Source organism: Meles meles, chromosome 20 (genome assembly GCF_922984935.1).
Source record: "Meles meles chromosome 20, mMelMel3.1 paternal haplotype, whole genome shotgun sequence".
Lineage (NCBI taxonomy): Eukaryota > Metazoa > Chordata > Mammalia > Carnivora > Mustelidae > Meles > Meles meles.
The window spans coordinates 59,811,583-59,838,617 of record NC_060085.1 but is presented as its reverse complement, the minus strand read 5'-3'; the positions used below and the strand labels follow the sequence as shown (position 1 = coordinate 59,838,617).

Below are 27,035 nucleotides of genomic sequence, written 5' to 3'. Positions count from 1 at the left end.
ACGAGTGTATCGCCCTTTGAAGACGTGCGGTGGGCCCCGGCCAGAGCGCGGCGCGGGCCAGAGCGCCCTCTGGAGGCTACTATCAGCCCCGCCCCCTGCGCCCGCCCCGCCCCCGCCGGCCCCGCCCCCCCCCCCGGCCTCGGGCAGCGCATGCGCGCGGCGCGGCGCTCCGCGGGCGGCGAGAGCGAGGCCGGTCCGCAGCCGCGCGACGCTCGGCGCCCCATTCATGCTGGGCAGCGGCGGCGCGGCCACGCAGAGGAGCCCGGGCGCGGCGGCGGCGGCCTCGGCCTGGGCGGCCTGCGCGGCTTCGGCGGCCCCGCGGCGAGGCGGGCGGCGGCGGCGGCGGCGCGGGCGACGGGGCGCGGCGATGGCCGGCGGCGGGGCGCGACCCGGGGCAGCCCGTGAGTAGGGGCGCAACTTTCCCCCGCGGCGCGGAGCGTGGCCAGGCGGGGGTCCCGGGCGGGGGGCGCGCCGGGGTGGGAGGCGCCCACGGACCGGAGCGGGGCGGCCTCCGGCCGGGGCGCGGGGCGTGCGGCCGAGCGGGCAGGGGGTGTGCGCGGGGGACTGCGGCGCGCGTGTCCGCGGGTCCGCGTGTCCCTGCGGCTCCGGCCGGGCGCCCGCGTGTGTCCGGGCGCGGCCGTGGCGCCGGCGCTGAGCTCGTGGTGTCCCCCGCCCGGCCGGGATCGGACCGCGGTCCCAGGCCCCGCGCCGCCGGCCTCTCCCCGCCCGCCCGCCCGCCCGGCCCGGCCCGGCCCGCGGAGCTCGGCGGGGTAGCGCTCCGGGCGGCGCGGCGGGGGGCGGAGGCCGGCGCTGCCCCCTCCTCAAACGCAGGAGAGAAAGTTTGCGGCGGCCCCAGCGGGAGGGCCCTGCGGGTGCCCAGGCCGAACCCGGGGCTGGACCGCGGACTCCGATCTCCGGCCGCCGGCAGGGCCGGGCTGAACTGGGCAGGCCCGGGCCGGGCTGCGCGGCTGCCTGGGCAGGGCCGCCGGGAGCCGGAGGAGGTCGTGCGGGGCTCCATCCTCCGATGGCCCTCGGGGCGCTGGGGTGGAAGTTGGAGCCGCTTCCTCGGGACCGACGCCCGCCCCCGCCCCCTCCCGGCCCGGGGTGCGGGGAGATGGGCGCTGTGTCCGCCCCTGGCCCCCAGGGCCGCTCACCCGGGCTGGGAGGGGGCGGTGCGGGTGCCGCCCGGGAGGCCGCTCCGCTCAATCGGGCCTCTTCAGCCTCCCCCTCTCAGGGCCTCTCCAGGGTCAGCCCGCTTCCCTCCGAGGCTTCCGATTGCTTCCTGGACAGTCCCGGGCCTGGTGTGCGGCGTAGCTGGGGGCGGCGGGGCTAATTCGGGGTTGCCTTGGGGAAGGGGGAGCGGGGCTCTAGGGAGGCCGCTGCCCGCTGTGAGATCCCAGGTGCAGCCCGGGGAAGGGCGGCGAAAGGGGCTCCAGAGGTTGCTTGGAGCTGAGAACTGACCCTGGCTCATCTTTTGGGGTGCTGGGGCCACGCCCCTTGAAAGAAAGGGGTGTGTGTACTGGGGGGGGATGTGGACCGGGCCTCTGTTCCCTAAGCCAGGGCTTCAGCAGCTTACTGCTGCTCCACCTCTCCCTGCCCAGACTGGTTCTCTGGGGGGGGGGGGGGTAGGGTAGGGGGCTCAGTCTTTGCTCTTCTGGCCCTTGGGGAGCGCGGCCCAAGTCTTCTCTGCTCCCTGCTGGTTTCGGGTGTGCAGGAGAGACCAGGTGCAGCACCAAGCAGCCAAGACTCTGCCCAGCCCTTGAGGAGCACCCAGTCCCATGCCAGAGGCAGATGAGAAAACCAGCGATTCCCTTTCAGAGCCAGGCTGCAAATCAGCCTGGGAGGGTGGCCCCGGGAGGCCCGGGAAGGACATTGCAAGCAGAGGGGGCAGCACAGGCAGAGGTCTGGCAAGTGTCTGTGTGGCTGAGGTGTGTGCTTGGGGTGGGAGACAAATGAGGTGCTGTGGACAAAGCAGGTAGCCCTTTGCTGGCCTTCTGCACCCCCAGATTGTTGCCTGTGTGTTCCGATCTCTCAGGAACATCCCTGTGTCTAGAGCAGCTGGCCAGGAAGGAAGGGCACCTCCGGGAAGGCCCAAGTGCTGGGCACTTTTCCTGAAGAAGACTCCAGTACTTCCAGAGCCTGGTCTCATCGGACTTGTGTGGTGGGAGAGCAGGACAGCTTGCGACCACCTCCTAGGGCCTGTGTTGGGGGGAGGTGGGTGACAGTGCAACTCTCTGCCCTGGTTGCTAATGGGCTACCTCTGGGCAGGATGGCTGCATCCCCCTTATGCCCCCCTATGCCCCAATCTGCCCAAGTCTCAGAATGATCCAGAGTGCGAAGGCAATGGAGATTGGGCTCTCCCTCTGTGAAGAGGGCTCTGAGGGCCTTTGTTTCTCAGGATAAGGAGTGGTGGTGGCTGCCGGGGCTGGAGAAGGAAAGGGGGTGTTGCTGCTCTCTCTGTGCTCTGCTGGGCGGCCAGACCCATCCTGTTCAGGAATGGAGCCGGCCATGCTGTGGCCCCATCTGCCTCTCTCCGGGCCTCTCCCTCCCTGGCTAACCCCTGGTTGGCACACCCAACATCAGTTGAACACCAGTTCAGCTTTTCCCTTCCCAGTCTGGTTCATATTGGGCCCCCCCGGCACAGCCCACTGCCCATGGCAGGAAGCTGCAGTCATTCTCACTGCCCCTCTGCAGGGCCCAGCAGGTTCCAGTGCCCGGCTTGGATTCTTGCTGCTCTCCTCCCCACCAGCTCCCAGTGTGCCTGGTTTTCTTAGAACAGGTGGAAAGGCCCCCTGGAGGAGTCTCCCTGGACCACAGTGGCCAGTTCTCCCCTCCCAGCATCTGTCAATGCTCGCGTCCCCCAACCCAGGCCAGCGTGGTCCTCCCTAGCACCCAGGCCCGGCTTTGGCACAAATGCATTTTTTTCTGGGCAGACCAGAGCTCTGTGGGACATGAGCCCCAGCCAGTCAGCTGGCCATCCATGTTTCTGTAGGAGCGTGGGATTTCATCCTATCCTGCTGGGTGACCTTGGGTCTGAGCCCTGGGCTCCATAACTCTAAGATAGGGAAGTGACTGAAACTTCTTCACTGGCCTTTGTGAGATGGGGCGGGGGGTGGGGGGAGGCACGAGGGACCCAGCCCTGGACTTGGGATCCCCCTTCCCCGGCTGGCAGTTCCACGGTGTGGCCAGTCCCTTCCCAGCAGCCCCTGTTGGGGGAGAGAAGGAGTGGGCCCAGGGCCAGCTGGGAGTTTGGATAGTGGCTTCTTCAGCCGGGTCTCTCCTGTTTAATATAAAAAGTAGGGCCCGTAATTGCATTAAGACGTGTATAATTATCCCGGAGGAGGGGAGAACCCAGCCCCTGGTAATTGCAGGGCTGCTTTGAACTGATAAACGGTGAGTGATTCATGTTTTCTTTGGAGTTCACATGCACTCAGCTTTCAGCCCAGGCCCTGCTGACACTGTGAGGAGCCTGTTCCCTGGCTCCTGAGCTGGGGACAGGGCTGTGGGGAAGGGCTGGGGACGCCTCTTCTGGATGGCAGCATGGGTGGCTGTAGTTCTTGGGGTGCTGTCTGGGTGGAGATCCTAAAAGAGAGGCAGATGACAGCCAGCTGGGAGGGTCCTGCAAGGCGGCCCAGCTGGTCCTCTTCCTGTGGGATCCTGGCTAAAGCTCCTGGCCTCCCTGAGCCTCAGTTTTCCCACCTGAGCCGTGGGTGTGGGTCTGCACTTGGTGGAGGGTGAGTGCAGAGTGAGGACAAAGTGAAGGAGCAGGCCTTGCTCTGGCCAGGATCCGTTCATTTACTCATTTATCCACAAGTAGCAGGCCCTGGAGTCGGCTTCGGGAGAATGCCGAGAGCCGAGCCCCATTCTCATGGAACTGCTGTTCTTGTGGGGAGAGCACAAGTTTGGGAGCAATAAGTAACAAAACCGTTTGCAAGGTCTGTGCTGCGAATTAAAACAGAGCAACTAGCTGGGATGAAGAGGCTGCCACCTGCCGCTGGCAGGTCAGGACAGACAGCCGAGACCTGAGCGGGGCGTGGCAGGGAAGGGAAGAGCATCTCAGCAGAGGGAACAGCAAATCCTGGCTGAGGGCAGAGGAGCCCTGTGCTACAGGGGCAGACATGGGAGCCCAGAGATCAGTGGGCCTTGTCTGGCAGCCTGCTGACCTGTGGCCAGCTCCCAGCCCAGACTTGGCAGCAGGCACCTATCTTCTGGGCCTCAGCTTCCCCCACCTGTAAAATGGGGCTGCTGGTCTATGTGAGGGACATTGTCTGGGAGCAAGGAGCGTGTAAAGCCCTGGCTGGCGCCAGCCTGTGTCTGGGTCGGGTCTTGCTGTGTTCAGGCTCCTGGAAGGGCTGGGCTGAAGCGCCAGCATCTGGCAGTGCCAGGGCAGGGCCGCTGCTGACACCAAGAGGGTACTCCTGCTGATTGCAGGCCTCCACGTTCCCCTTTTTGTCCGTAAGAGAGGAGCTCTGATCGTTCCCATTTTATAGATGCAGAAACTAAGGCTTTGAAAGTATAGTGATTCCAGTCAGGGCATCCTGGCCACGGAGCCTCAGTATAACCGAGTATCTGACTGCTAGCTGCTGGGCTGGGAGGAGACGAGACTTTTCCAGAGGAAGGGGGGTGTGGTCCATGACAGGATCGGGGGCAGCTGACCTCATGTGCAGTTCTGAAAAGTAGCCCAGGCTACTGTGCGGGGCCTGGGCTGTCGGTGGGCATGGTGGGTGAGGCCAGGTGCTATGGTTGTCCGGGTGAGAGAGGGGTAGGCAGTTTGGGGGAGACTCAGTGGGGGAAGCTGACCTTAGTGGAGAGTATGACCTGGGAAGTACAAGTGGGAATGTCTGGAGCCTGGTGTGGAGGTAAAGGATGCTGGGAGCCTGATCTGATGGAAGGGCAGGAGTCACTGCAGGTAGAGGGCAGCCTCTGGGCTTTGCACACTGCAAAGAGAGAGCCACTGCTGAGGGGTGGGGTTCAGGGAGCCACTCCCCTTCCCCTTGGGAGGGCTTCCTATTTCCTTGGAGTTGGGGTGAGGGTGTGGAAGGAGAGCTGAGAGGCAGGCAGGAGGAGCCTAGAAAGGGGCAGTGCTTGCTGACAGCCTGGGGTGGGAGACTGGTTGGCTGAGGGTGGGGATAGGGGGTAGGAAGTGTACAAGGCTTGGCTTTTGGGCCATTGTTTGGAATACAGGGCTCAAGGTCCAGAAAGGGGCTGTGCCAGGTCAGTCAGCAAGTGGCCCCAGGGCCAAGGTGACCCAGACTGCCTCCCACCCCCTCTGAGAATTGCTGTCTGTGTGGTGATGGGTCTCAGTGTCTTCATCTCCTGGTGGGGGTCCCCCTATGAGTAGGGCTCTCCAGGGAGCATGTGTCCCCAGAGCCTCGGGTTGAGAGGTGGTCACTGACCCTGGGAGCTTGGAGCTGAGCGGGGTTTGTTCCCTAGGGCATGGGGAGGCCCCGAGTCAGGAGATTATGGCCTCCAGGTTGGGGTGTTAGCTGGGCTCCCAGTCTGGACCCTGGACCTTCCTCATCTGGCTCTCTGTTCCCGGGTCCATTTCTCTCCTCTGCCTAGGAATGGCAGGCCCAGGCGTTGATGGCTGTCCCACGCTGCTCATGGGCTCATGAGCTTGGTCTTGGCACTCCCTGCCTGCAGGTCCTTGGCTTGGGGAGGGGGTCCTCTGTCCACCCCTGGGCTTCTCCTGAAAGTTCGCCCCATGCCCCTGGCGGTGGAGTGCGTGGGATGTCCCAGCACGGGCTGGGCACCACAGAGAGCTCGTGAGATGGTCTGTGTGAACCAGGGTGCATGTGTGTCTCTCCTACATGTAGGGGCCACACGCATGCACCCTCTCCCACCCACTCTCCTTTGCAGGGCTCAGGCGCCCGGCCCCATGATGCACGCCTCTACAGGACCTGAGTGTCTCGGCCCGAAGCCCTGGCCCGCCATGCCACTGCCACGTCTGAGCCCGTGGGCGCTGCCGCTGCTGCTGCTGCTGCAGCTGCTGCTGCTAGGGGGTGTGCCGGGGGCAGCAGGGGCACCCAGGGCCGGCGGTGGCCCCCAGCCTGCCTTCCGCACCTTCTCGGCCAGCGACTGGGGTCTGACCCACTTGGTGGTCCACGAGCAGACCGGCGAGGTGTACGTGGGCGCCGTGAACCGCATCTATAAGCTGTCGGGGAACCTGACGCTGCTGCGGGCCCACGTGACGGGGCCTGTGGAGGACAACGAGAAGTGCTACCCACCCCCCAGCGTGCAGTCGTGCCCGCACGGCCTGGGCAGCACCGACAACGTCAACAAGCTGCTGCTCCTGGACTACGCCGCCAACCGCCTGCTGGCCTGTGGCAGCGCCTCCCAAGGCATCTGCCAGTTCCTGCGGCTGGACGACCTCTTCAAGCTGGGCGAGCCGCACCACCGCAAGGAGCACTACCTGTCCAGCGTGCGCGAGGCGGGCAGCATGGCCGGCGTGTTGATTGCGGGGCCACCGGGCCAGGGCCAGGCCAAGCTCTTCGTGGGTACGCCCATCGACGGCAAGTCCGAGTACTTCCCCACGCTGTCCAGCCGCCGGCTCATGGCCAATGAGGAGGATGCCGACATGTTCGGCTTCGTGTACCAGGACGAGTTCGTGTCGTCGCAGCTCAAGATCCCCTCGGACACGCTGTCCAAGTTCCCGGCCTTCGACATCTACTACGTGTATAGCTTCCGCAGTGAGCAGTTCGTCTACTACCTCACGCTGCAGCTGGACACGCAGCTCACCTCGCCCGATGCCGCCGGTGAGCACTTCTTCACCTCCAAGATTGTGCGGCTGTGCGTGGACGACCCCAAGTTCTACTCCTACGTCGAGTTCCCCATTGGCTGCGAGCAGGCGGGCGTGGAGTACCGTCTGGTGCAGGACGCCTACCTGAGCCGGCCCGGCCGCGCCCTGGCCCGCCAGCTGGGCCTGGCTGAGGATGAGGATGTGCTGTTCACCGTGTTCGCGCAGGGCCAGAAGAACCGCGTGAAGCCTCCCAAGGAGTCTGTGCTGTGCCTGTTCACGCTGCGGGCCATCAAGGAGAAGATCAAGGAGCGCATCCAGTCCTGCTACCGCGGCGAGGGCAAGCTCTCGCTGCCCTGGCTGCTCAACAAAGAGCTGGGCTGCATCAACTCGGTGAGTGGGCGCCGCCCCGGGCCCTCCCCGTCCTTCACTGCGGCGGCCACGGCCACATCAGTGTGGACCCTGCACTGCTTGCCCTGGGCCTGGGGCCTGGCCATGCGCTTGCTCTCTGGGCCTCTGGCCTCACCTGGTACCAGAAGATAGCACCTTCCCTGACGCTGGGGTGGCCTGAGGACCTAGGTGCTCAGTGTTTGGTGGCCTGCAGCCACAGCTCTGGAGCCTAGACGGCGAGGAGTCAGCCTGGGGTCAGCGGCTTTGGGGGGGGTGTCTTCCGTATGCCCCCAGGCAGTAAGGTCCGTGTTCTCTCTGAGGGAGGCTGCAGGGTCAGAGAGGGTTAGGGATGTGTTCGGGGCCCCCTTGAGGTGAACTTGGGGAACCAGGCTTCAGCCCTTCTGCCCTTGCCGCCCAGACTCCTTGGGTGGCCCCGGGGGAAGCTCGGTCTGCCTAGTCACGGTTGTCCCATGCTGGGAGCAACACTTTGTTTTCAGGGCAGGGAGCAGGGCAAGGGTCCCTTCACCCTGTCCCTGTCACGTCTGTCGCTGGATGCAGGGGGCTCCCGTGAAGATGGGGCCGTCCTCCATGGCGAGGCCCTGGTGTACCAGGCCAGTCCGTCCTCCCATGGCCTTTCAGGGAAGGCGGATGATCTCTGTTGTGTCGCTGGAGAAACCAAGGCCTGGAAGTGCAACTCCTCTGAGGTCATACTGTGTGCTCTGCGCGCTCTGTGCCCAAGGCTGCAGTCATCCCCTCCCTCTGGTCTGGGTCCCAGTCCCTGGGGCTGCCTGGGGACCAGGATCAGCCCCGTTCCAGCTCGGTGTCCCTTGTTCCATCTGCATTACTGATCTCTCCCCTGCAAACCTCAGGCCCTGAGCCTGCTTCAGGGGAGGCAGCTGTCTCCCTTTTCTCCCGGAACTTGCCCTCCCCCGGGCCCTTTCCCCCTTCTCTAGAAATTCGCATGTTGATCACTTCTTGTCCCTTCACTTACAACTTCATAGCCGGCCCTGGCCTTTTTGCCTTTTAGGTGGGACCCCTGTTTCCTATCTCAGATGAGCCCTCCCTATACCCTGCAGCCTCCAGTGGCTGGTCCCCTCCCTATGCAGCCATCATCGGTGCATGGGCCTAGTCCCCAGGGTGGCTGGCTGCTCTCCTTCCTTGATCTCCCCTAGCCTGCTTTCTTTCTGGCTCTCCCCCACCCCACAGGTTGGGTGGGAGGCCTGTGCCCAGTGGCTGTGTGGGAGGCTCCCCCCCCCCCCCCACCAGGCAAGTGTAGCAGGCCTCAGGGACTTTGCAAGCTTTGGCTTCTCTGTTTGTCAAATCGGTCCAGGAATCCTCGATCCGCCACATTTATATGGGCCACGCTCTAGCCCAGGCCCTCTGAGGACCCTCTGTGAGCGCCCATCCCCCCTCACTCCCCCCCACCCCCAGTTAGCTGGGGCTGCTGGCCAGTCCTGGCTGCAAGGCCTGCTGCCCACAGGAAGAAGGAACCTGGGGCCAGCAGTGCGGGCCCAGAGTCTCACCCTCTGCCTTTCCACAGCCACTGCAGATCGACGATGATTTCTGTGGCCAGGACTTCAACCAGCCTCTGGGGGGCACAGTCACTATCGAGGGCACTCCTCTGTTCGTGGACAAGGATGATGGCCTGACAGCTGTGGCAGCCTATGACTACCGGGGTCGCACCGTGGTGTTCGCCGGCACGCGCAGCGGCCGCATCCGCAAGGTCAGGCCCCGGGGCTGGGCGGATGGGGCAGGCAGAGCCCTGGGGGCTGTGGATAGTATTGCCTAGACACTGGGAGGCCAGGATCCAGAGCCGTGTCTGGCCACCACGAGGGGCCTCAACAGGCCCTCACTCCCCTGTGCCTCCCAGTCCGTGCCCCTCCTCTGGGCCCGCTTTGGTGTTTGGCAGGTGTAAAGGCCCTGGCGGGGTGTTGGGGGCTCTCGGGGTGGGTCAGGTGCGTGAGGGCCCTGGCCACCCTGCCATCCCCGGGGTGGGCCTGGAGAGGCTGGCCCCGCTCTCTGAGGGTGCACAGTGACCTCCTGGGAAGGCTGTGTGCAGGATGGGGGCAGGGCATGCCTCCATGGCCCCCATCCCCTCCGGGGGATCCAGTGTCTGCTGAGGCAGCACTCTGCCTTGGTGAGAGGCCCCCGCCCTGCACGGAGACAGCAAAGCGAAGGGCAGGGCAAGGGGAGCACAGTGGCTCCAGAGAGATGAAGGCTTCTTAGGGTTAAAGTTGGGGTGCTGTGGGGCAGGGCCTGTGGGGCAGCTGCACCCCCGCCCTCACTAGCAGGCATCCAGCCGCACAGGGCTGCAAGGGAGCAGCACGGGAGGGCTTCTTGGAGGGGGCCTGAGGGCAGCAGCTGCTGTGGGTCAGTCCCAACTTGGTGGGTGGGTGGGACCAGACCAGGGAAGGCTGGCCCGCTGGGGAGGAAGTTCGTGGGGTGACCGTAGGGTGGGGGTGCCTGGGAGCCCAGGAGCCAGGCCAGGGCGGGGCCTGGTAGATGAAATAACAGCTGTCCCCAGGCCCGGTGCTGACACAGCTCCCCACCCAGCGTGTACCCGTGGGTGGGGGCTGGGCCCCGGGCCAGCCAAGGGCCTTGCCTGCTTGCAGCTTCTGTGCTGGATTGTACGGAAAGGGGTGTCCTTGTCTTTGCAGTGGTGGGCTCCTTGACAATCATGTGCCACTGTTCCCGGCTCTGTGACCTCTGGGAAGGGGTACCTACCCCCACCGACTGCCTCGGCTTGCCCCTCCAGAAGTGAACCTGGATGTGTGGGCTGCAGGCTGGCGTGGTTCTGGGGAGGGGGGGTACCCACATGGTGACTGAGGCCATCCTAGGACGGGGCACCCTGGGGTGCTGTGGGGTTCTGTACAACTCAGGCACTCTGCTGGCCAGTGGGGGCGGGCAGCAGGTCAGCTTAGACCCTGATGCCTTTTGGGCAAGCCCTTGTGCCCTGAGCTAGTTCCCTGGTGTGGCCCACCTTTCCTTACCTTATTGTCGGCAGCCTGGGCAGAGGCCCTTTCCCTTCCCAGGGTGGCCCCTGTCCCAGGGAGCGTATTTGGGGCTGGGGGAGCCAGGAAGAAGAACCAGCAGAATCCCCCGGGAAGGGGGGTGTGTCAGCTGGGATGGGCCTGCCAGGGGCCGTGCTGCGAAGGTGAGACCCTCCCCTGGGACAGGGCTGCAGAGTGAAGCTGCTCGGAGACACTCCCACAGGGCGCCCCGGAGCCTGTCACCTGGCAGGAAGCTGGGCTCCTGGGGCTGGGAGTGGCCCATTTGATGGCTGGTGGACTGGCAGGCAGCTGCTAAGGTGCTGTCTGTGCCCATAGGCCACCCTGTGAGGTTGGGAGAACAGGTTAGTCCAGTCCTGCCTCCCTGGCTGCCTCCCCAGCTCCAGCCTCATTCCTGGGCCCCGGGGCCACTGTCTGGGTGGGAGCTCTGGGAGTCTAGCTGGTCCCGCTCTCCTCCCTCTCTGCCCTGGTCCCATAGAGGGGAAACTGAGGCCCATTGTGTGGAGAGGGAGCAGGGCTTAGGCCCATCCATAAGGAAACCTCTGCTTGTCCCTTGCACCTTCCTCCCGGAGCACTGTCCTGGGCACGGGCTCCTTCCACCCCTGGACCCATCTGGGCTGGGTGCTGCACTGCAGGCGAGCGGATTGTGCCATTCCAGGGTATGTGGGGATCTGCTGTGCTCAGCAGCTGCTGGCCTGGTGGTGGGAGTGGCCCCTCATTGGGAAATTAAATCCATGTTAGTTTTGAGGCTTTTCCGTAGAGGTGTGCCTCAATCTCGTTCCCTGGACCAGTCTCCTGCACCCACCTGCCTAAGTAGGTGGTGGGGGGGGGGCGTTTAGGAAGCTCTCAGTTGGTTGTTCATGTTCTGTGGCCAGTTGTTTGCACACTAATCCCACACACACGTGGCTGAGATCAAGTGTGGTCTTAGCTCTCCCCCTTGCCAGCTGTGTGATCCTGGAGCTGGATGGCTTGCCCCTCTGTTTACCCAGGCATAGTATAAAGAAGGCCGAGAAGATGCGCTGGCAGGGCCCAGGGCCTGATGCACATTTGGTCCCATTCAGGAGTAGAGTTAGCTCTCCATTGTCGTGGTGCCTATGTGAGTCCTCGTGACAACTCTGTTCTCTATTTGACAGATGGGGAAACCGAGGCACACAGCGGCAGCCACATATGCCTAGGCTTACTGGCTCTAGCGTCCCCACTTATAACTGCAGGCTCCCTACTTGTCCTGGGCTGTCCTGGAGAGTCCCTGGAGGAAAAGAAACAGGGACCCCTATTTCCGTGTCCTTTCTCTGAGAAAGCCCAGAGTCCAGGACAGCTGCTCCTCCAGGAGCTCCTCACTGCCCCCGCCTGCGCTGAGCTGCCAGCTTTCAGGGGTCTCTCTTCCCATTGCCCAGCACATCAGTCAGTGGCTGCCTGGCCCTCAGACCCGTCCCAGCTCCATCCAGCTCCCCTGGTTAGCACAGCTGTCCTGTTCCTTCTGCCTGCCCATTTCTTAGGACCCGTGGCACCCTTAAACCCCGTGTTACATCCTGGGACATGTCCGCTGTTGGAGGCCTAAAGCAGCATAGGGGCTGGAGGAAGGGGTTCCAGTCTTATTCTGCTTGCCCCATTTCTCCATAACCTCTCCCAGGCCCCCACGCTAGGCCTCCAGCCTTGACCCATGGTGCAGGACACCTGCTCTCCGCTGTGCGCGGGTCCCAGCCTATGGCAGAATTTCTCTCCTACCTCATCCTCACCCTCCCCACTATGTCATCCTGACCCAAAGTGAGGGTGGGGAGCAGCTCTGGCCCAGCCCAGTCCAGCGCTGTGCTCCCTCACTGCCTCTCCTCCTCTCTCTGGGTCACGGGTTGGGGCCTGGGCCCTGGGGACCCCTGCCCACCACTGGGTCAGGGGCAGGCCTGCTGTGCTGACAGGCCCCCATCTTCCCCAGGCCTGGTTTTTTCTTCAGCTTTAAGAAGTAACTGGTGAGCTCTCGGGACCCAGCTGGCCCTCTGCCAGGCCCCAACCGAGAAGGAGACCGTTGTTGTGTAAAATTGTAGCCGATTAATTTAAGACCTGCCAACTTCAGCTGTTCAGGGCTGGCTGGGGGTGCTCCCTGATTCCCCTGGCCTTCCCTAGAGGCCCTGCTCACCACCTGCTGCCCTCCCTGCCAACAGAGGCAGCCCGTCCTCCTGGGCTGACCCCTCCCCACACCGAGCCCCAGTCCTGCATGCACCACCCTCCCCTCCCACTCCAAGTGGCCACCAGGGACCCCTGGACCCTGGCAGGAGCTCCCATGGGTGGGTTTGAGTTCCTTGGAGTCAGCTCAGGTACTTACAGCGGGTGTGGGGAGGACTTGCCCTGGACTCCTGCCAGCAGGTGCCCTGCATGTCCCGCCCCAGCCTGGAGGCCTTCTTGGACTCTCCCTTTCTGCAAAGCAGACGTGGGGACAGTCCCTGCCCTCTGGGCCTGGTGAGGGACACCCCCAGGCCAGGCTGGCCCTGGTACTGTGCCTGCTATAGGGCTCAGGGCTGGGCTGAGCCACCCTTCTCTCCAGGGGCTGTGCCAGGGGAAAAGCGAGCCCCGTCTGCCTCAGCATCCGGTTTTTCAAGAGAATCTGGAAATCCATATTTTGTGTTAGATCTCTTTATTGTTAAGCATTGGCAGCTAATGGCATGTTTTTAGAAAGCAGCACGGGCCAACCCAAGGTTGCTGTGGGCTACCAGCTTATGACCATGGCGATCTGGGCTGTGGCATCGCTGGCTGGCAGCATGCTGGGCCTTGGGGTAGGACCCACGGGACAACCGCCCAGCTGAGCTCCAGGGCTGGGCTGGGCTGTTGAGGAGTGTAGCTAACAGGGAGACCTGCCATTGTGCTTTCCTCCCCTGATGTTGGGTGGGCCGTGCCCCCTGGGGGCTGTTGGGAGGCCCTAGGGAGGTTGACGTTCCTTCCTGCATGGTGATCCTCACATGGAGGGGAGACAGGGCTGTGGCCACAGCATCTGGGCCATGGCGCTGGGGCCCGGCCAGGCCGCTGTCCCTGTGTACTCAGGCCTTGGCTGTGTCTGGGCCCCGGGAGCTCCCTGCTCTCCCCTACCTCCCTGGCATCCCGGCTGTGCTAGTGGCTGCCGAGCATGTGCTGCCTTGGGCCTGAGCTGCCGGTGACTGGGAGACCTCTTACCCTCCGGGGGCTTCAGGGCTCTGCTCGAGAAGCTTCCCTGTGGGTGCTTTTTCCATTCTCCCCGGCACTCCCCGTCCTCGTAGGATGCTGAAAGTCAGAGTCCGGTGGTATTTCCAAGACCTGTTGAAAGGCGGCCTCTTCTCAGGGTCCCGGCCCCAGGGCCTCTCTGTCCTGGGCGAAAGCCTGCTCCATGCATCCAGCAGGGGTCCCCACTCCTCGAGCCCAGGTCTATGCAGGAGGTGCACTGGGGAGCCCCCACGGGGCTGGGGGCGGGATGGTGGCCCTGCGATGCTGGGACCAGGCCCCTAGTCCCCCAGCTCCTCAGGCACAAGGAGTGTCACCACCTCCTGTCCTGCTGCCTGTAGCCCTGTGGGTGTGCATCTTGTGTGTGCCTGTGTCGGGGGGGTACCCCTGACTCCTAGTGGTCTGCTCTCTAGAGACCCGCAGAGCCTCCCAGGGCAGCCTGCATCATGGGTGGCTGTGCGCCTGCAGACATTCTCACCATGCTGAACCATGGGCCCTGAGTGCCTGCGGGCAGCTCCCTGTAGCACGGCCGGGGTGGGGCAGAGAGGTCCCGGCATCCTGCAGGCGGCTCGCATGTAACCGACGTCCACACTGAAATGGGACGTGCCCACAGGAAGCAATGCAGCTGCGGCCTTGCAGGCGGGAGTGTGTCACACAAATTGCAGCAGGTCCCCTCTCCCCTGGGAGGTCTCCCCCTTCCCTGTGCTCCACTTCAGTGGGGGATGTCCATCCCGAGGGTTTTGCCAAGGTGGGGGCTTCTTGGGGGGCCAGCAGCTCATTGTCTGTGTCTGTTTTTCTCTTCCTCTCTGTGAGGCTTGGCCCTGCCGTGCTGGGCTGCCGGTTGGCTCTTACCGGTCATGATGACGGGGCGTGTGGCAGATGTGCACACACGAGGTCCTTTGGCTCAGGGCAGGTGGGGCCTTGTCTCCAGCGGGCCTGTGGTGGGCAGGGCAGCCGCGTGCATGCTGTGCGCATGTCTTGTGTGTCACTGTGTGATGGGGCTGCGCTTCTCCGGGCCTTCTCCCTGGGAGTGGGGCACCGGGGCCTGGCTTATGTCTCTGTCCTGAACCTTGAGGGCTGCCCCTGTTGCCGTCTCCAGGATCAAGTGTGGTTGCACCCGGCAGAGCGGCTGACCCATGTCCGGCCATGTTTATGGCGGGCTGCTGGGCCCTGGGGGGGTTCCGACCCCCGGAGCATTGCTGGTGGAGAGCGGAGAGGCCCCAGCTGCCAGCTTCTTGTGTCTCTCAGTTGCTGCGCCCAAGGCGCCCTGTGAGTGCATGGCCTCTGCCTGTCGACGATGTGGAACCTGGAACCTGTGGGGGCTGCTGCATGGTGCCCTAGGGATGTCTGTGTGTCCTACGGAGGACCTGCTATGCTCTTTGTGGTTCTCCTGGGTGTGGCTGGCTGTGGTGTGTGGTGCCAGAAAGTCATAGGAAGATCCCATTCCCCCTTGGGTCTCACATCCCAGCCCTTGGTCCCAGAGCCAGAGCTCCACGAGCATTGTTTCTTTGCCTGAGAAGGCGGCCTGTGGTGACCCGAGGCAGGCACAAGGGTCCTGCCTCCCTGTGGGGTCCAGCTGCTCAGGCCTTAGCCTGAGCAGAGGCACTTGAACAAGAATGACATCCTTGGGTGCTGGCTGGCAGCGGCCACCCTGTGCCTGATCCCGTGTGTGTCTGGGTTTGGGGGTAGTCTCATGAGGGCCTAAGATTAGTGTCTGCAGTGTGTAGTTCCCCTCCCTATGGGCAGATAGGACCCCGACCTCCAGGACCCACCCTCTCAGGGGCAGGGTGTGAGAACTCTTGGCATCACAGCAAGATGGGTACACAGACTAGAACAGCCTAGCTGGGGGGGTCTGCCAGGAAGGGCATTCCAAAAGGAAGGAACAGCAGGGCCAAAGCTCAGAGATGCTCTCATGCTTGCTGAGGTAGGAGAAGCAGCCCGGGCTGCACTGGCCACCCATTATCCTGCGGTGGACATGCCTGGGGTGGACAGGTCACCGGTGACCCTGTGATGCTCAGCAACGTGGGGGCAGGGACCTGTCCTGCAGGTTCTGGGAGAAGCTCCAGAGGTCTGGTCTGGCTAGGGGCAGGTGGCTTCAGGCTTGCATCTACCTGCTCATGTTGGGGATCCAGTGGGTGACATGGGTCATGAATGGGAAGGTGGGCAGTGGCTGGTTCTTGGGTTTGAGACAAGGGCATCAGTTGGAGGGTCGCTGTGCGGGCCGGGGCTCATTAAATCCCAGGCTGTAGTGGGCGCTCTAGCCACATCCCCGCTGAGGACAGCCCCACTCAGAGATCTCTGACGGAAGGCCGTGTGATCTGTGTCGCCTTGTGGCCCTGCTTTGTGTGGCCTTCACAGCAGGGACTGTGCACCGCCATGCACAGCCCCTGCCATGGCAGCACTTGCCTCGGGGGTCTGGTTTCCAAGCAGCTTCTAAATGGTATTCCCTCCCCTGCTGTTGGAACCGTGAGCTTCTGGACTCTCACACAGCCCTATGAGATGGATTTCTTCTGACAGAGGAAGAGACCAAAGTCAAGGAGGACCATTGTTTATGTTGGTTGGTGTCTGCTCTTCTCTGTGTGAGGGCTGGGCTTGGAAAAGACAAGGTTCCTGGGACCCTCCCCCCAGTTTCGCCAGGTGTGTTTGGCCCAGTTACAGCCGTCAGGCCTTCTGCAAATCATGTTTTAATTACCCAAGTACTGCCAAGAGGAAATTGTTAATTGCTTTTCCAGTATCAAATTCCTCCTGGCCTTTCTGAGAATGGTCCCAGGAAAGGGCCTGGAACCTGCCCCCTGCGAGAGGAGGGGGAGATCCTGTGGCAGCTTGTAAGGGGGTGAGGAGGGGCCCAGGAGATGGCTTTACCAGGGCCTCAGCCACAGGCCCCTGACCAGAAGGAATGGAGATGATGGGCTTCTTCAAAGAGGGAGTGAAAGAGGCCCCTGCCCCTCACGCAGCCCCTCCTGGTATCGCTTTGCTGCCTGGGGGGCTGGGAACAGGTTGGGCAGCGGTATGCACTGGAGTGGGGAGATAGCCCTGGGGTCCCAGCCCCGCAGACAGCTCAGTGCCTGCTGGCCTGTTGCATCCCTTGGGGTCCTTGCTGTCTGGTCCCGTCACTGAACCCCCATTCCACAGGTAAGGACACAAGGGCTATTATCTTGGGTCGTGCAGAGGAGGGAACTCTTTCCCCACCCTGGCCAGGGCCAAGCCGGGCAGCCCCCTGCCTCCGGGTGGCTAGGGCGCGTGCCGGTCTTGGCAAGCAGCCTGCACGGCCCAGACATCCTCCCGGTGCCCCTGCCCGCCCTCAGCCCAGAGAATGGGCCCTTTGTTGGCTCTGGGCTGGACGGACAGCTGACCTGGCCGGGCCACAGCAGTTGTCGAGAGCAGTGCAGGGATGGGTGTGGGGGCAGCCGGCCGGGCCAGCCTGGGGCTTGGGCCTCTGGGGCCAGGGGCTGCCCACTTGCCCCTAGCCGCCTCCCCGTGGCCCTGCACAGGGCTCTCTTTGCAGGACCCCCTGGTGTGTCCCAGGTCTCCAGGACCTTGCTGGCCTGGAGTGACGGGATGACACTGCTCCCCTGCCTCTGTGGGAAGGGGCAGGTGATTCCTCAGGTTGGTGGGTAGGTGTGTGGCCCACAGTGTTCAGGGTCCTGGCACCGAGAGTTTGCTGGGGCTCTGACAGCTCAGAATGCAGGGGACTCCCTCACGTATGTAGGTGCGGGGAAAAACCCCGGTCGGAGAAGTAGGTAGAGCTGGAGGGCTGGGGCAGAGGCCAGGTGGGGCTGGCTGTGTACCCCTGGTCAGAGCACGGGGGTGCCTGGGCTTGGTACAGCCCAGCAGGCATGCCCGGGGAGACTGGACACCCTTCTCTGGCCATCTGGGCAGAGGGAAGTGGGGTCTTTTCTCTGCAGGTGCTGGGAAGGGCACCACAGCAGAGAAACAGAGTGGGGTTTGGGGCCTGAGGTTTTTCTGTGGTGGCACGTGGGAGGGAAGGTGGTCGTGGCTAGTTGTGGGAGGTTCTGGTGGTCTTTGGAGCAAGTTTCGCAGAGCATGGAGGTGACAGCTGGAGGCAGGCGGGCAGATACCAGGAAGTCTCCTGTGCGCTCCGCAAGCCCAGCTGCCCGAGGGTGGGCCATCCCCAGGTGGGTGGCCCTCAACCAGACAGCTGCGCGCCGGGGAGTGGCGTCGGCACGTGCGCTGCCGGCGGCATGTGTCCCGCCGTCCTGCCTGCTGCCTGGCCCTATGCCCACCCTGCACACCCCTTCTCCCTGGAATGCCTTCCCAGCGGCGTGCTGCATCCCTCCCACTTTGGGGGCAGACTCTGGCCCCAGGTGTAGGTCTTCTGGCAGGCCCTCGCAGGTCTCAGTTTACCCGTCTGTGCGACACAGGCCCAGCAGCCCAAAAATCAGTTGGGAACTCGCCAGTGTATCCTGAGCCCTAGTCATTCGTGGCTGGACTCCTTCCACCCCATCCGACTGTCACATGTGTGCATGCTGGGGCCCTGCTGAGCCTGGATGATGGCTACTCACTGCACGGCATGCGGCCTGTCCATCCACTGGCCTGCTGGCCCTGCCTCCCGGATGCCCTCCAGAAATGTCCTGCGTCTGTGGAGCCTGGCTGGGCGTGTGAAAGGGCTAGGGCTGCCTGGTGCTGGGCAGGTGTGTAGACAGATGGATGTGTGGCGGACGGACAGCTGGACGTGCCTGGTCCCCCCGCAGCTGTCAGGGGCCACCTGTCAGAGTCGGCACACTGCTGGCCCAGGGGCGGGGTATTCCGGAGCCTGCGTCTGGCCTGTCTCCCTGCCTGCTTTCCCCAGGACCCTGGGGAGAAGGCCTGCTCTCTGCCTGCCCCCTTCCATGCCATAGAGCTGGTATGCTCCCGGCTGTACCCTTCCCTGGAATGTCTGCCTGTGCCCACCTGGGCTGTGGGTGGATGGCCCTTCAGGTGGTATCCATGGCCCGGCCTGTGCCCTCTACCCTCAGCCCTCAGCTGGGAGGGGGGAGACGGGCCTGGCTTGGGGGGGGGGGTTGTCATATTGAGTTCCATGTGGCCCCTGCTGGTCAGGGTGGGAGAGCCTGGGGCCCCTCAAGCATCCCTGTTCCTGCGCACCCTCAGCGTGCACAGGTCTGAGGTCTGGTCAGGCCTGGCTGTCAAGGCCTCTGGGGCAGAAGTCCCAGGTGTCTGGTCGTGAGGGGCCACATTGGGGCACTGGGGGACGGGGCCCGGGGCTGAGAGGGCTGGGTTGGGCCTGGGCTTCTGGGTGGCTGCAGGCAGCCCCCGCAGGGAGGGGGTCCAGGCGTAGGGCAGGGCTCTGGGGAAAATCCGAGTCTTGATATGAATCATTTGAGTTGAGACTGGGTCTGGAGATCTGGGTCCTGCTGGTGCCCCTGCCTGCACCCTGGCCCTGCCCTCCAGACCTTCTTGTCCCCTGCCTCCTGGTCATTGTCCAGGCTGGCCTTGCCAGGCCTGGGTGGATGGCTGCCAGGGTGTGGGGATTGCCTTGTGGCCCAACCACTCTGTGTCCCTTCTTCTTGGCTCACTGGCCAGGTCCTTGTTTAATTTTCAGAATAGCTCTGGTGTGGGGAGTGGTGTCTATCATCCCCGTTTCACAGGTAGGGACACTGAGGCAGAATGAGGGTCAGCACCCCACCTCGGTTGCACAGATGGGGTTGTCCGAGCTGGGGCTGGGGCCCAGGCAGCGTGGGTCCAGAGGCTGTGCTTGGGCCTCCTTGACCTCTCCCGCGGCTGATGTGGCCTGGGCCTGCCAGCTTGAGGAGCTGACGGTGGGCTCTCCCCGTGCTGGCTGCCCGCCCCAGGAAGACAGGAGGTTGTGGAGCCGGCTGCACGCAGGATGGGGTCCTGTGCGTGACTGCCCGTGGGGGCGCTGAGGCTGGGCTGCTGTGGGCCCTTACCTGGCACCCCTTCCCCTTGGGCAGCTCCTAGCCCAGCCCGTGGCTGCCTCCTCCTGCCCAGCTTAGGACCCAGCTCTTCCGGGTCTGGTTTGACTTAAGCCTGCCTGCCTGGCCCGGAGGCAGCTGAGCGGATGTGGGGGGTGGCCTCAGGCTCTCAGGAATGCAGCCCTCCCCCTCGCCTGCAGCCATGCAGCAGGCAGCCTCTGGCCCAGAGACATAGCGCCCCACCCTGGCTGGCCGCCCTGGGCCCACACAGAGCAGGGGCGTTTGCTGCCTCTGCGGCCCACGCCAGCCAGTGAGGCCTGCCCTGGCCTGTCGCTGTGGAGGCACAAGAGAGGGGTGCTGGACTGAGTCCCGGCCCCAGGCTGAGGTGGAGAGGGGGGCTGGCTGCTCGGTTACAGCCAGAGAGGGTGGGCCTGACTGAGCAGGGCTGGCTACCTTGTGCCCTGGGAGCTTACCCAGGACCGGCTGAGCTGGGCAGACGCCGCCTCATGACTCCCATCTCTGGAAAGCCCCCTGGGTCTTTCTGTTAATTAAATACATTTGTTTGGTGAAAGCAACTAAAAATACTTGCAGCATTGCAAGCTGCAGAGAAGCGCTGGCTAATTAACGCCCGGTTTGTTTGGGATCTGGAATATATTTCCATGCCGTGGAGACGCCTGCCCTCTTGCCTTCTTGTGGGAGTATACCCCACTCCAGGAGCCTGGCTCGGCCGCTCACTCCCGTGCTGCTTCCCTGCCCTGGAGTCTCCCAGTCTCACTTCTCAGCCACACTGGACATGCCCCTTTCCTTGAAAGGCCCCTGCTGCCTCGTCATTCCTTCCCACCCTTTGCACAAATAGACCTTCCTCTGGGGCACCCAGCCTGGCCCCAGGGAAGGTGGGGTACCTGCCAGGGGCTCCCGCCATCTCTGTGCCAGGCTTGGCTGTGCAGCTAGTGATGGGTGGTAGTGGGTCATGGTCATCCCCATGGTCTCTGTTGACTGTCAAAGGGGCTAGGGCAGGACCCACCTATGGGGCCAGAGCTTATCCTACGCAGCCTCCTTGGGGTGGGTGGAGGCCTCGGCCTTGTGCTTACAGGCCAGCCGGGGGAGGGGCTCTAGACCCCTGCCCTGAGGTGGGTGTGGGGCTGGGGCAGAAAGGCGTTAGCACAGCCCCACTCTGGCCCTTGCCTCCACAGATCCTGGTGGACCTGGCAAACCCCGGTGGCCGGCCAGCCCTGGCCTATGAGAGCGTGGTGGCCCAGGAGAGCAGCCCCATCCTGCGGGACCTGGTCCTCAGCCCTGACCGCCAGTATCTGTATGCGATGACAGAAAAGCAGGTGGGTGGCCTGTGGCCAGACATGTGGGGTGGGCATGGGTGAGGGGCTACCCTCAGGGTGCCAGGCATGGCTGTCATTGAGCTACTCCATCCATACTGGTTCTAGGTTTTACCCCATCGGCCTTGGAATTCCCATCCCCTCCCTGAACAGTTGCATTCTCAGGAACAGTTACTTGAGTAAGCATTATCAAGTACTGATGTCATCCGAGGGCTGAGAGTACATGTCTGGGGCGCCGAGTTCTTGGGCTGAGGCCCTGCGTGGCCCTGGTCCCATCTGCCCAACTGGGGCTTCAGGCAGCTGTCCCCATGGGGTCCCCCCTGGTCAAGGCCATCCATTTGTGTTCCTGGCGTAGCCTGCTCGGAGCCAGCCTCTGCCCTTGTCAAGCTGGTGACCCCTTGGCCAAGGGGGGGGCGCAGGTGGGGCAGTCTGGGATGGGTTTGGTGGGGCCAGGCCGCACTTCTTGGCCAGCTCTCGTTTCTCCTGCTCCTCTCCCAGCCGTCAGGTTATTCCAGCTCTCAGAGGGTCTCAGGGCCAAGCAGGCGAGGTCAGGGTGAGCAGGGCCCAGCCTGTGGCTGTGCTTAGGGTTGGGGCTTACGAGCCCGTGCTCCAGCGGGGAGCTCAGAGTCCAGACGGATGGGGGAGTGACTCTGGCTGGAGCTGTCGGTCCTTCTCTGGGTAGTTCACTTGCACCAGCTTGGTTGCCTCCTGGCTGCTGCCTGCCGGGGAGAGACCCAGTCTGTTTGGCCTGACCTGTCCAAGTCAGGGTCACAGGACCACCTTTGAATAGACCATGCTGGAGAGAGGCCAGGGATGGAGGCTTCCCTCATGTAGGGGAATAGGGCCAGGTACAGCGGCCACACGGTGATGGTGAGGAGGTGGGCTGGCAGGGATCTCTGGGAGGGGCCTTGGGGGGGCCTGAAGCTGAGCTCCCCATCCTGGCAGGTGACCCGGGTGCCCGTGGAGAGCTGTGTGCAGTATACATCATGTGAGCTGTGCCTGGGATCACGGGACCCCCACTGCGGCTGGTGTGTCTTGCACAGCATGTGAGTGGATGGGGCACAGGGGTGGGCTGGAGGGCCCTGGCAGTCTCTGACCTGGGGGAACCCTCATGGCCATACTGGGGCCGTCGCAGCTCCCCTTTGAGAACCCCCGGGTCTCCCCTGGGTGAAGTTGCCTGGGACTGGCTACGTGATGGCCTACCCACCTTCACCCCAGTAAAGACAGGGTATCAGGTAAAGCTGCTGGGCTCCCCCAAGTGCAGGTGAGGATGACCCTGCCGAGCAGGGACTGGCAGGCTCGGGGTGCCCCTCTGGCTGCCTCCCCCACGCCCAGCCGCGGCACCCTGTGCCCGCAGCTGCTCCCGGCAGGACGCCTGCGAGCGGGCCGACGAGCCCCGGCGCTTCGCCTCAGACCTGCTGCAGTGTGTGCAGCTGACGGTGCAGCCTCGCAACGTGTCGGTCACCGTGTCTCAGGTTCCGGTGAGCGGGGCTGCCCTGGGGGTGGGGGCAGGTGATGGGGGGAAGGGGGACCTGTGGGGCCTGCTCACCGGGGCCTCCTGCCGTGGGGGTCCCAGCTCGTGCTGCAGGCCTGGAATGTGCCCGACCTCTCGGCCGGCGTCAACTGCTCCTTCGAGGACTTCACCGAGTCTGAGAGCATCCTGCAGGACGGTCGGATCCATTGCCGCTCACCCTCCGCGCGGGAGGTGGCCCCCATCACGCGAGGCCAGGGTGAGTGTCGCCACAGCCTGGGGCCGGGGCAGCCCCTGCAGCCATCCTGTCAGTCGGGGAACAGGCAGCACATGTTTCCTGTGGGGTGGCAGGGGAAGGAGCAGGTGACGGCTCTGGGGGCAGGGACCGCAGGTGCCAGCCCAGCATGCTTAGAGGCCCACAGGGATGGTGAGGGGCTGTGCACGTGGTGGCAGGGAAGGTCGTTGGTGAGGCCTGTCCCATCGTGGCCTGGCAGCATGGGTTCCTCGGCCCCGGGTGGCCCGGTGAATTGGGCTACACTGCTTCTGCAGGAGACCAGCGGGTGGTCAAGCTCTACCTGAAGTCCAAGGAGACAGGCAAGAAGTTCGCGTCCGTGGACTTTGTCTTCTACAACTGCAGCGTCCACCAGTCGTGAGTGTCCTGGTCCTCCTGGCCTGATACTCCTGTGCGGCCACGTAGGCGGGGGCAGGTTGCTGGGGCCAGGTACCTGCTGCTCAGGGACAGACAGGAGTCCAGGTCCGCCCTGGTGGTGGTTGACAGCAGCCCCGGGGGGCACAGAGAGCTGAATTTGGGAGTTCTCTGTGCTGCTGCCCCGGTGTGCTTTTCTTCTCAGAGGAAGAGCAGGGGAGCCGGTGACCTGCTATGTGTCCTGCCATAAGCTGGGGCCCCAGGCCTGACCTGGAGGGGACCCAGGCCGGAAGGCCCCTGAAGGGTGATGGAGGTGGCGGGAAGGTTCACGCAGGCTGTGTGGTTCAGCCGCGGAGCTGGAGGCAGCTGGTTTTCAGCAGGGCCTTTGTTTATTGACCTCTGGACTGACTGTCCTGGCTCTTCGTGGGTGCCCACGGGGGGCCCAGGTGTCGGTGTCAGCCAGCTTCCTCTCTCTGCCCAGAGCGGCCTGGGGTTTCTGGAGCAGGGGGCAGCACTTCAGAGCCGGAGGGGAGGGACGGTCTCTGGTGAAGCAGGGTGGCCGGCAGGCTGGGAGGTTCTTGAGAGAAGTCAGAGGTGGTTTTCTCCAGTTGAGGCGGGTGCTGCGGGTGCTGCAGGGATGATGCAGGGATGACAGGGTGCCAGCCACAGGAGGTTGCATGGGCCAGAGCACGGGAAGGGCCCTGTCCAGGCCTGGGGACATGGGGGCATGAACTGGCCAAGTTTCTGCCAGGCAGAGCTTGCATTCTCGGTGGGGAGGCGGCTGTCCACGACCGCTCTCCGAGGCCCTGTAGTGATGGCTTGCCTCCTGAATTGAAGCTGAAGTTCATTGAGTTTGGAATTGAAAATGCATTTCCACATCTGCACCGACACATTTCCCAGCACTAATTGTCACATGTGGCTTGGCATGGCCAGTGGTCACCTCAGTGGACACTGTAGGCTTTAGGTGTTTGTTTTGTTGGCAGACACTGGAGTGGACTGTCAAGGGTTCTGAGTCTGAAAGAAAAGCAGCGAAGTGAGAGGGAAGCACCAGGCAGGCCTCTCTGAGCAGCGGGAGGAGCAGCCAGTGCAAAGGCCCTGAGGTGGCACTGTGATCTGCTGCCGAAGAACCAGCAGGGAGCCAGTGCAGCCCCATGTGGCCACTGGGTGGAGGTACAGGCTGCCCCAGTTTCACCGCCCTGCCCTCTTCTTGCAGCTGCCTGTCCTGTGTCAACGGCTCCTTCCCCTGCCACTGGTGCAAATACCGCCACGTGTGCACACACAACGCCGCCGACTGCGCCTTTTTAGAGGGCCGTGTCAACGTGTCTGAGGTAAGGCCATCCGGGAGAGCTCAGGGTTTTGGAGCTGCAGCAGAACCCGAGAGCTCCCATGGGTGGCTGGGATGCTGATCTCATGGCTCATGATGTTAGGGACATTCTCTGAGGCTGTGCTGACCTGAGCCCAGCTTGGTCACTGGCTCTGCTGTATAGCCTTCCAAGAAGGCCTCAGAAAAAGAGCTCTAGTTGGGGGCTGCAGACCAGAGAGACACCCAAGGGACGACACGAGGAGGGGACCATCCACCCCGTGCAGTGGGAGCCCACAGCGGGAGATGTCTGGCTAGGCCGGTGTGGAAGCCCTGGGGACCGGCATTGTGTGGATGAGGGAAGCCCCCAGACTGACCGGCAGGGCGGCTGGTTGGTTCTTGGAGTTGTTTGAGGTACTGCGTAGTAATTGATAGTAATTAGGTAGTAATTATTTTGGAGCCTGGGCAAGGCACTGACTTTATTTATGAACAGCCGAGCTCTCAGAACCAGGACAGGCCGACCTGGGCACTTGCCAGCGGGGAGAGGGCATGCAGGGTTCCCCAGGCACAGCCTCAGGGTCCAGAGCCAGGCCTGGAAGCCAGGGCCCTCGCTTTGGCAGTGGACGGCAGGCCTGTCGGTCAGACAGGGCAGGAACGTATGGGTCCTGCTGGCTGTGGGGCCTGGAGGGAGCAGAGGACAAGCAGCCCGCCTCGGGCCATTCCTCACAGAACCTCCTCTGGCCAGCCTCCACGGCTCCTCTGGCCTTTGTCCACTCACTGGTGTAATGTCGCACATGACAGGACAGGGTAGTCGTTGGGGGCAGCCCAAGGGTAGGCAGGGACCTTGGGCGTTTGGGTCGGGGGTGTTATTTGTGTGAGCAGGTGGTGTGAGAGCCAGGACAGTAGGCTTCCCTGGGAGCGTGGCTCATGTGGGCATCTGGGCAAAGGTGCCGTGAGAGTGGCAGGGGCATGGGGCAGCAGAAAGCTGATTAGTGACCCCATGGAGGGCTGTCGCAGGCCTCGGTGGAGAAACATTAAAGGGCCCTCCTATAGGGTGTGCACATTGAGGGCTGGGCTGCAGGCAGTCCTGGGGTCCAGGGAGGTCGCTTAAGGGAGGAACTCACCCCACAGACGTACCCTCTTCAGCTGTAGTCCCAGGTTCTGTGGGGACTTAACTAAGGAGTGTAACGTGGGCCAAGCTTGACCAGTCTCGTTGCTCAGAAGGCCTTGGACTCCTCACCCTCACCCTGCTTCCCACCTTTGGTTCTGGTTTGGATCTTGTGGGGCGGCCCCTCAGGAGCTGGGTGTCAAGGCGTAGCCTGAGCCAGACTCCGACCTGATGCAGGCACAGAGGTCACACCCCAAGGGAGAGACCGGGGCCCCTGGGCAGCAGAGATGGTGTCTGTAGAGGGAGGTGTGAGACTAGGGAGTGAGAGGAGCTCAGTCCTGGTGGCCAGAAGGAGCCAGAGCTGCTGCTGGTCCAGGAGGAGCAGCCAGGGGCTGGGATGCAGCAGGCGGATCCCTGGGCTCGGGGGCTGGCTGGGGCACCTCTTTGAAGGCCAGGGAAGCACTGGTGTGGGTGTGGGCCCCTGAACATGTTAATGGTGGCCCTACGCATGTGTTCTCATCACCTGCCTCTCCCCATGGGTGCGTTCCTGCAGACCCAGCAGTGAGAGGTCAGCCTGCCAGGCTTTACCTCGCCACAGCCCGGGCTCCCTCCTCGGGCCCCCACAACCTCCGTGGAGCAGCCTAGCCCAGGCCCGCCTGGGGAGCGCTGCAGGGCTTGGGGATTACAGCCTGTTTTCAGCATCTCTATTTAAAGCCCAGCTCAGCGTAGTTCCCGAGGGGCCTTCTCCTCCCAAGGCTGCTGCCAGCCGTGCTGCAAGGGAGCTGGGCCGTTGCATCAGTCACTGTTGCCGAGATGCTGGCCCTGGGGGCCCGGGCTGTTTTCCTGCCCAAAGCTGGCTATTTTTACATGCTCTCTGGGCCCCCAGCTGGGAGCTCCCAGCCCAAGCGCCCCCACGTGCTCCCTCGGCTGCTTCTGCCTCAAGGGCCTTTCCAGCTGTGGGCCAGATGGGGCCCCCTCAGTGGCCGTTTGGTGGGATCCTTGAGCCCTGAGAGGGCACGTGAGCGCACAGGGGAGAGGCCAAAGCCTGGCAGGTGCAGAACCCAGCTCGTCTGGCTCTTTCTGAGTCCTGGGTTGCCCAGTGTGTGAAACAGGCTCAGTGGTGCTCGCAGACTCTGTGCACAGGAGTCGGGGCCATGGGTAGGGCGCGCCATGCTGGTGGCACCCAGCCCTTCAGCCGAAGCCTTGTCGCCCCCAGGACTGCCCGCAGATCCTGCCTTCCACCCAGATTTACGTGCCAGTGGGTGTGGTGAAGCCCATCACCCTGGCCGCTCGCAACTTGCCGCAGCCTCAGTCGGGCCAGCGTGGCTACGAGTGCCTCTTCCACATCCCAGGAAGCCCGGCGCGCGTCACCGCCCTGCGCTTCAACAGCTCCAGCCTGCAGTGCCAGAACTCCTCGGTGAGGCCGGGGGGCTGCCGGGAGCCCCATGTGCTGCTCAGTCTCGCGGCCTGACGACCTGGTTTCTGCTCTTAGCACGGAGACGGTGCATGGGCAGGTGTGCCCGGGATGGCTCAGAAGGCACCCCCAGTTGTGCTGGGGTGTTGGGGGAGGCGCAGGGGGACGCGCTGAGAGCTGCCCAGACGTCTGGCGGGAGCACATCGTAGACATGGGAGAGGGTGACTTAGGCAGATGGGGTGGGATATGCACACGTGGTTTTGCATGGGCTCTTCCCACGTGGGTGAGGCAGCCAGGCTGCTGTGCGGGGTGCCCATGTGCGAGCCTCCCCTGTGCTACCTGGAGGGCCGAAGTCAGGGCCACAGGGTCCAGGTGCTCGGCTCCTTTTCTGCATCCAGCCAGACCCAGAAACTGTCCACAGTGGCTGACGTGGTGCGCGGTAGCCGGCGGTGTTGCCCGAGGGCTGGGGAGCGGCCACGTTTGGAGTCTGGAATCTGCTAGGGTAACAGTTCAGAAGGCTTTGGTCAAGTCCAGTGAGTTGAGTGACAGCGATCACT

At 63.6% G+C, this 27,035-nt stretch overlaps 1 protein-coding gene across 1 annotated transcript in view; it reads left to right on the top strand.

Annotated features, from left to right (window-relative positions):
• The first annotated feature begins 349 nt into the window (after nt 1–349).
• The window catches only part of PLXNA1 (plexin A1), a 49,346-nt gene continuing 22,660 nt past the window's right edge, over nt 350–27,035 (top strand). The window contains exons 1-10 of the mRNA XM_045990673.1: nt 350–401; nt 5,860–7,129; nt 8,667–8,849; nt 20,402–20,542; nt 21,485–21,585; nt 21,897–22,020; nt 22,116–22,269; nt 22,560–22,659; nt 23,870–23,984; nt 26,281–26,481. Coding sequence (XP_045846629.1) covers nt 5,879–7,129; nt 8,667–8,849; nt 20,402–20,542; nt 21,485–21,585; nt 21,897–22,020; nt 22,116–22,269; nt 22,560–22,659; nt 23,870–23,984; nt 26,281–26,481 — 2,370 coding nt within the window. The 5' untranslated portion in view covers nt 350–401; nt 5,860–5,878. The remainder of the gene's footprint in view (nt 402–5,859; nt 7,130–8,666; nt 8,850–20,401; nt 20,543–21,484; nt 21,586–21,896; nt 22,021–22,115; nt 22,270–22,559; nt 22,660–23,869; nt 23,985–26,280; nt 26,482–27,035) is intronic.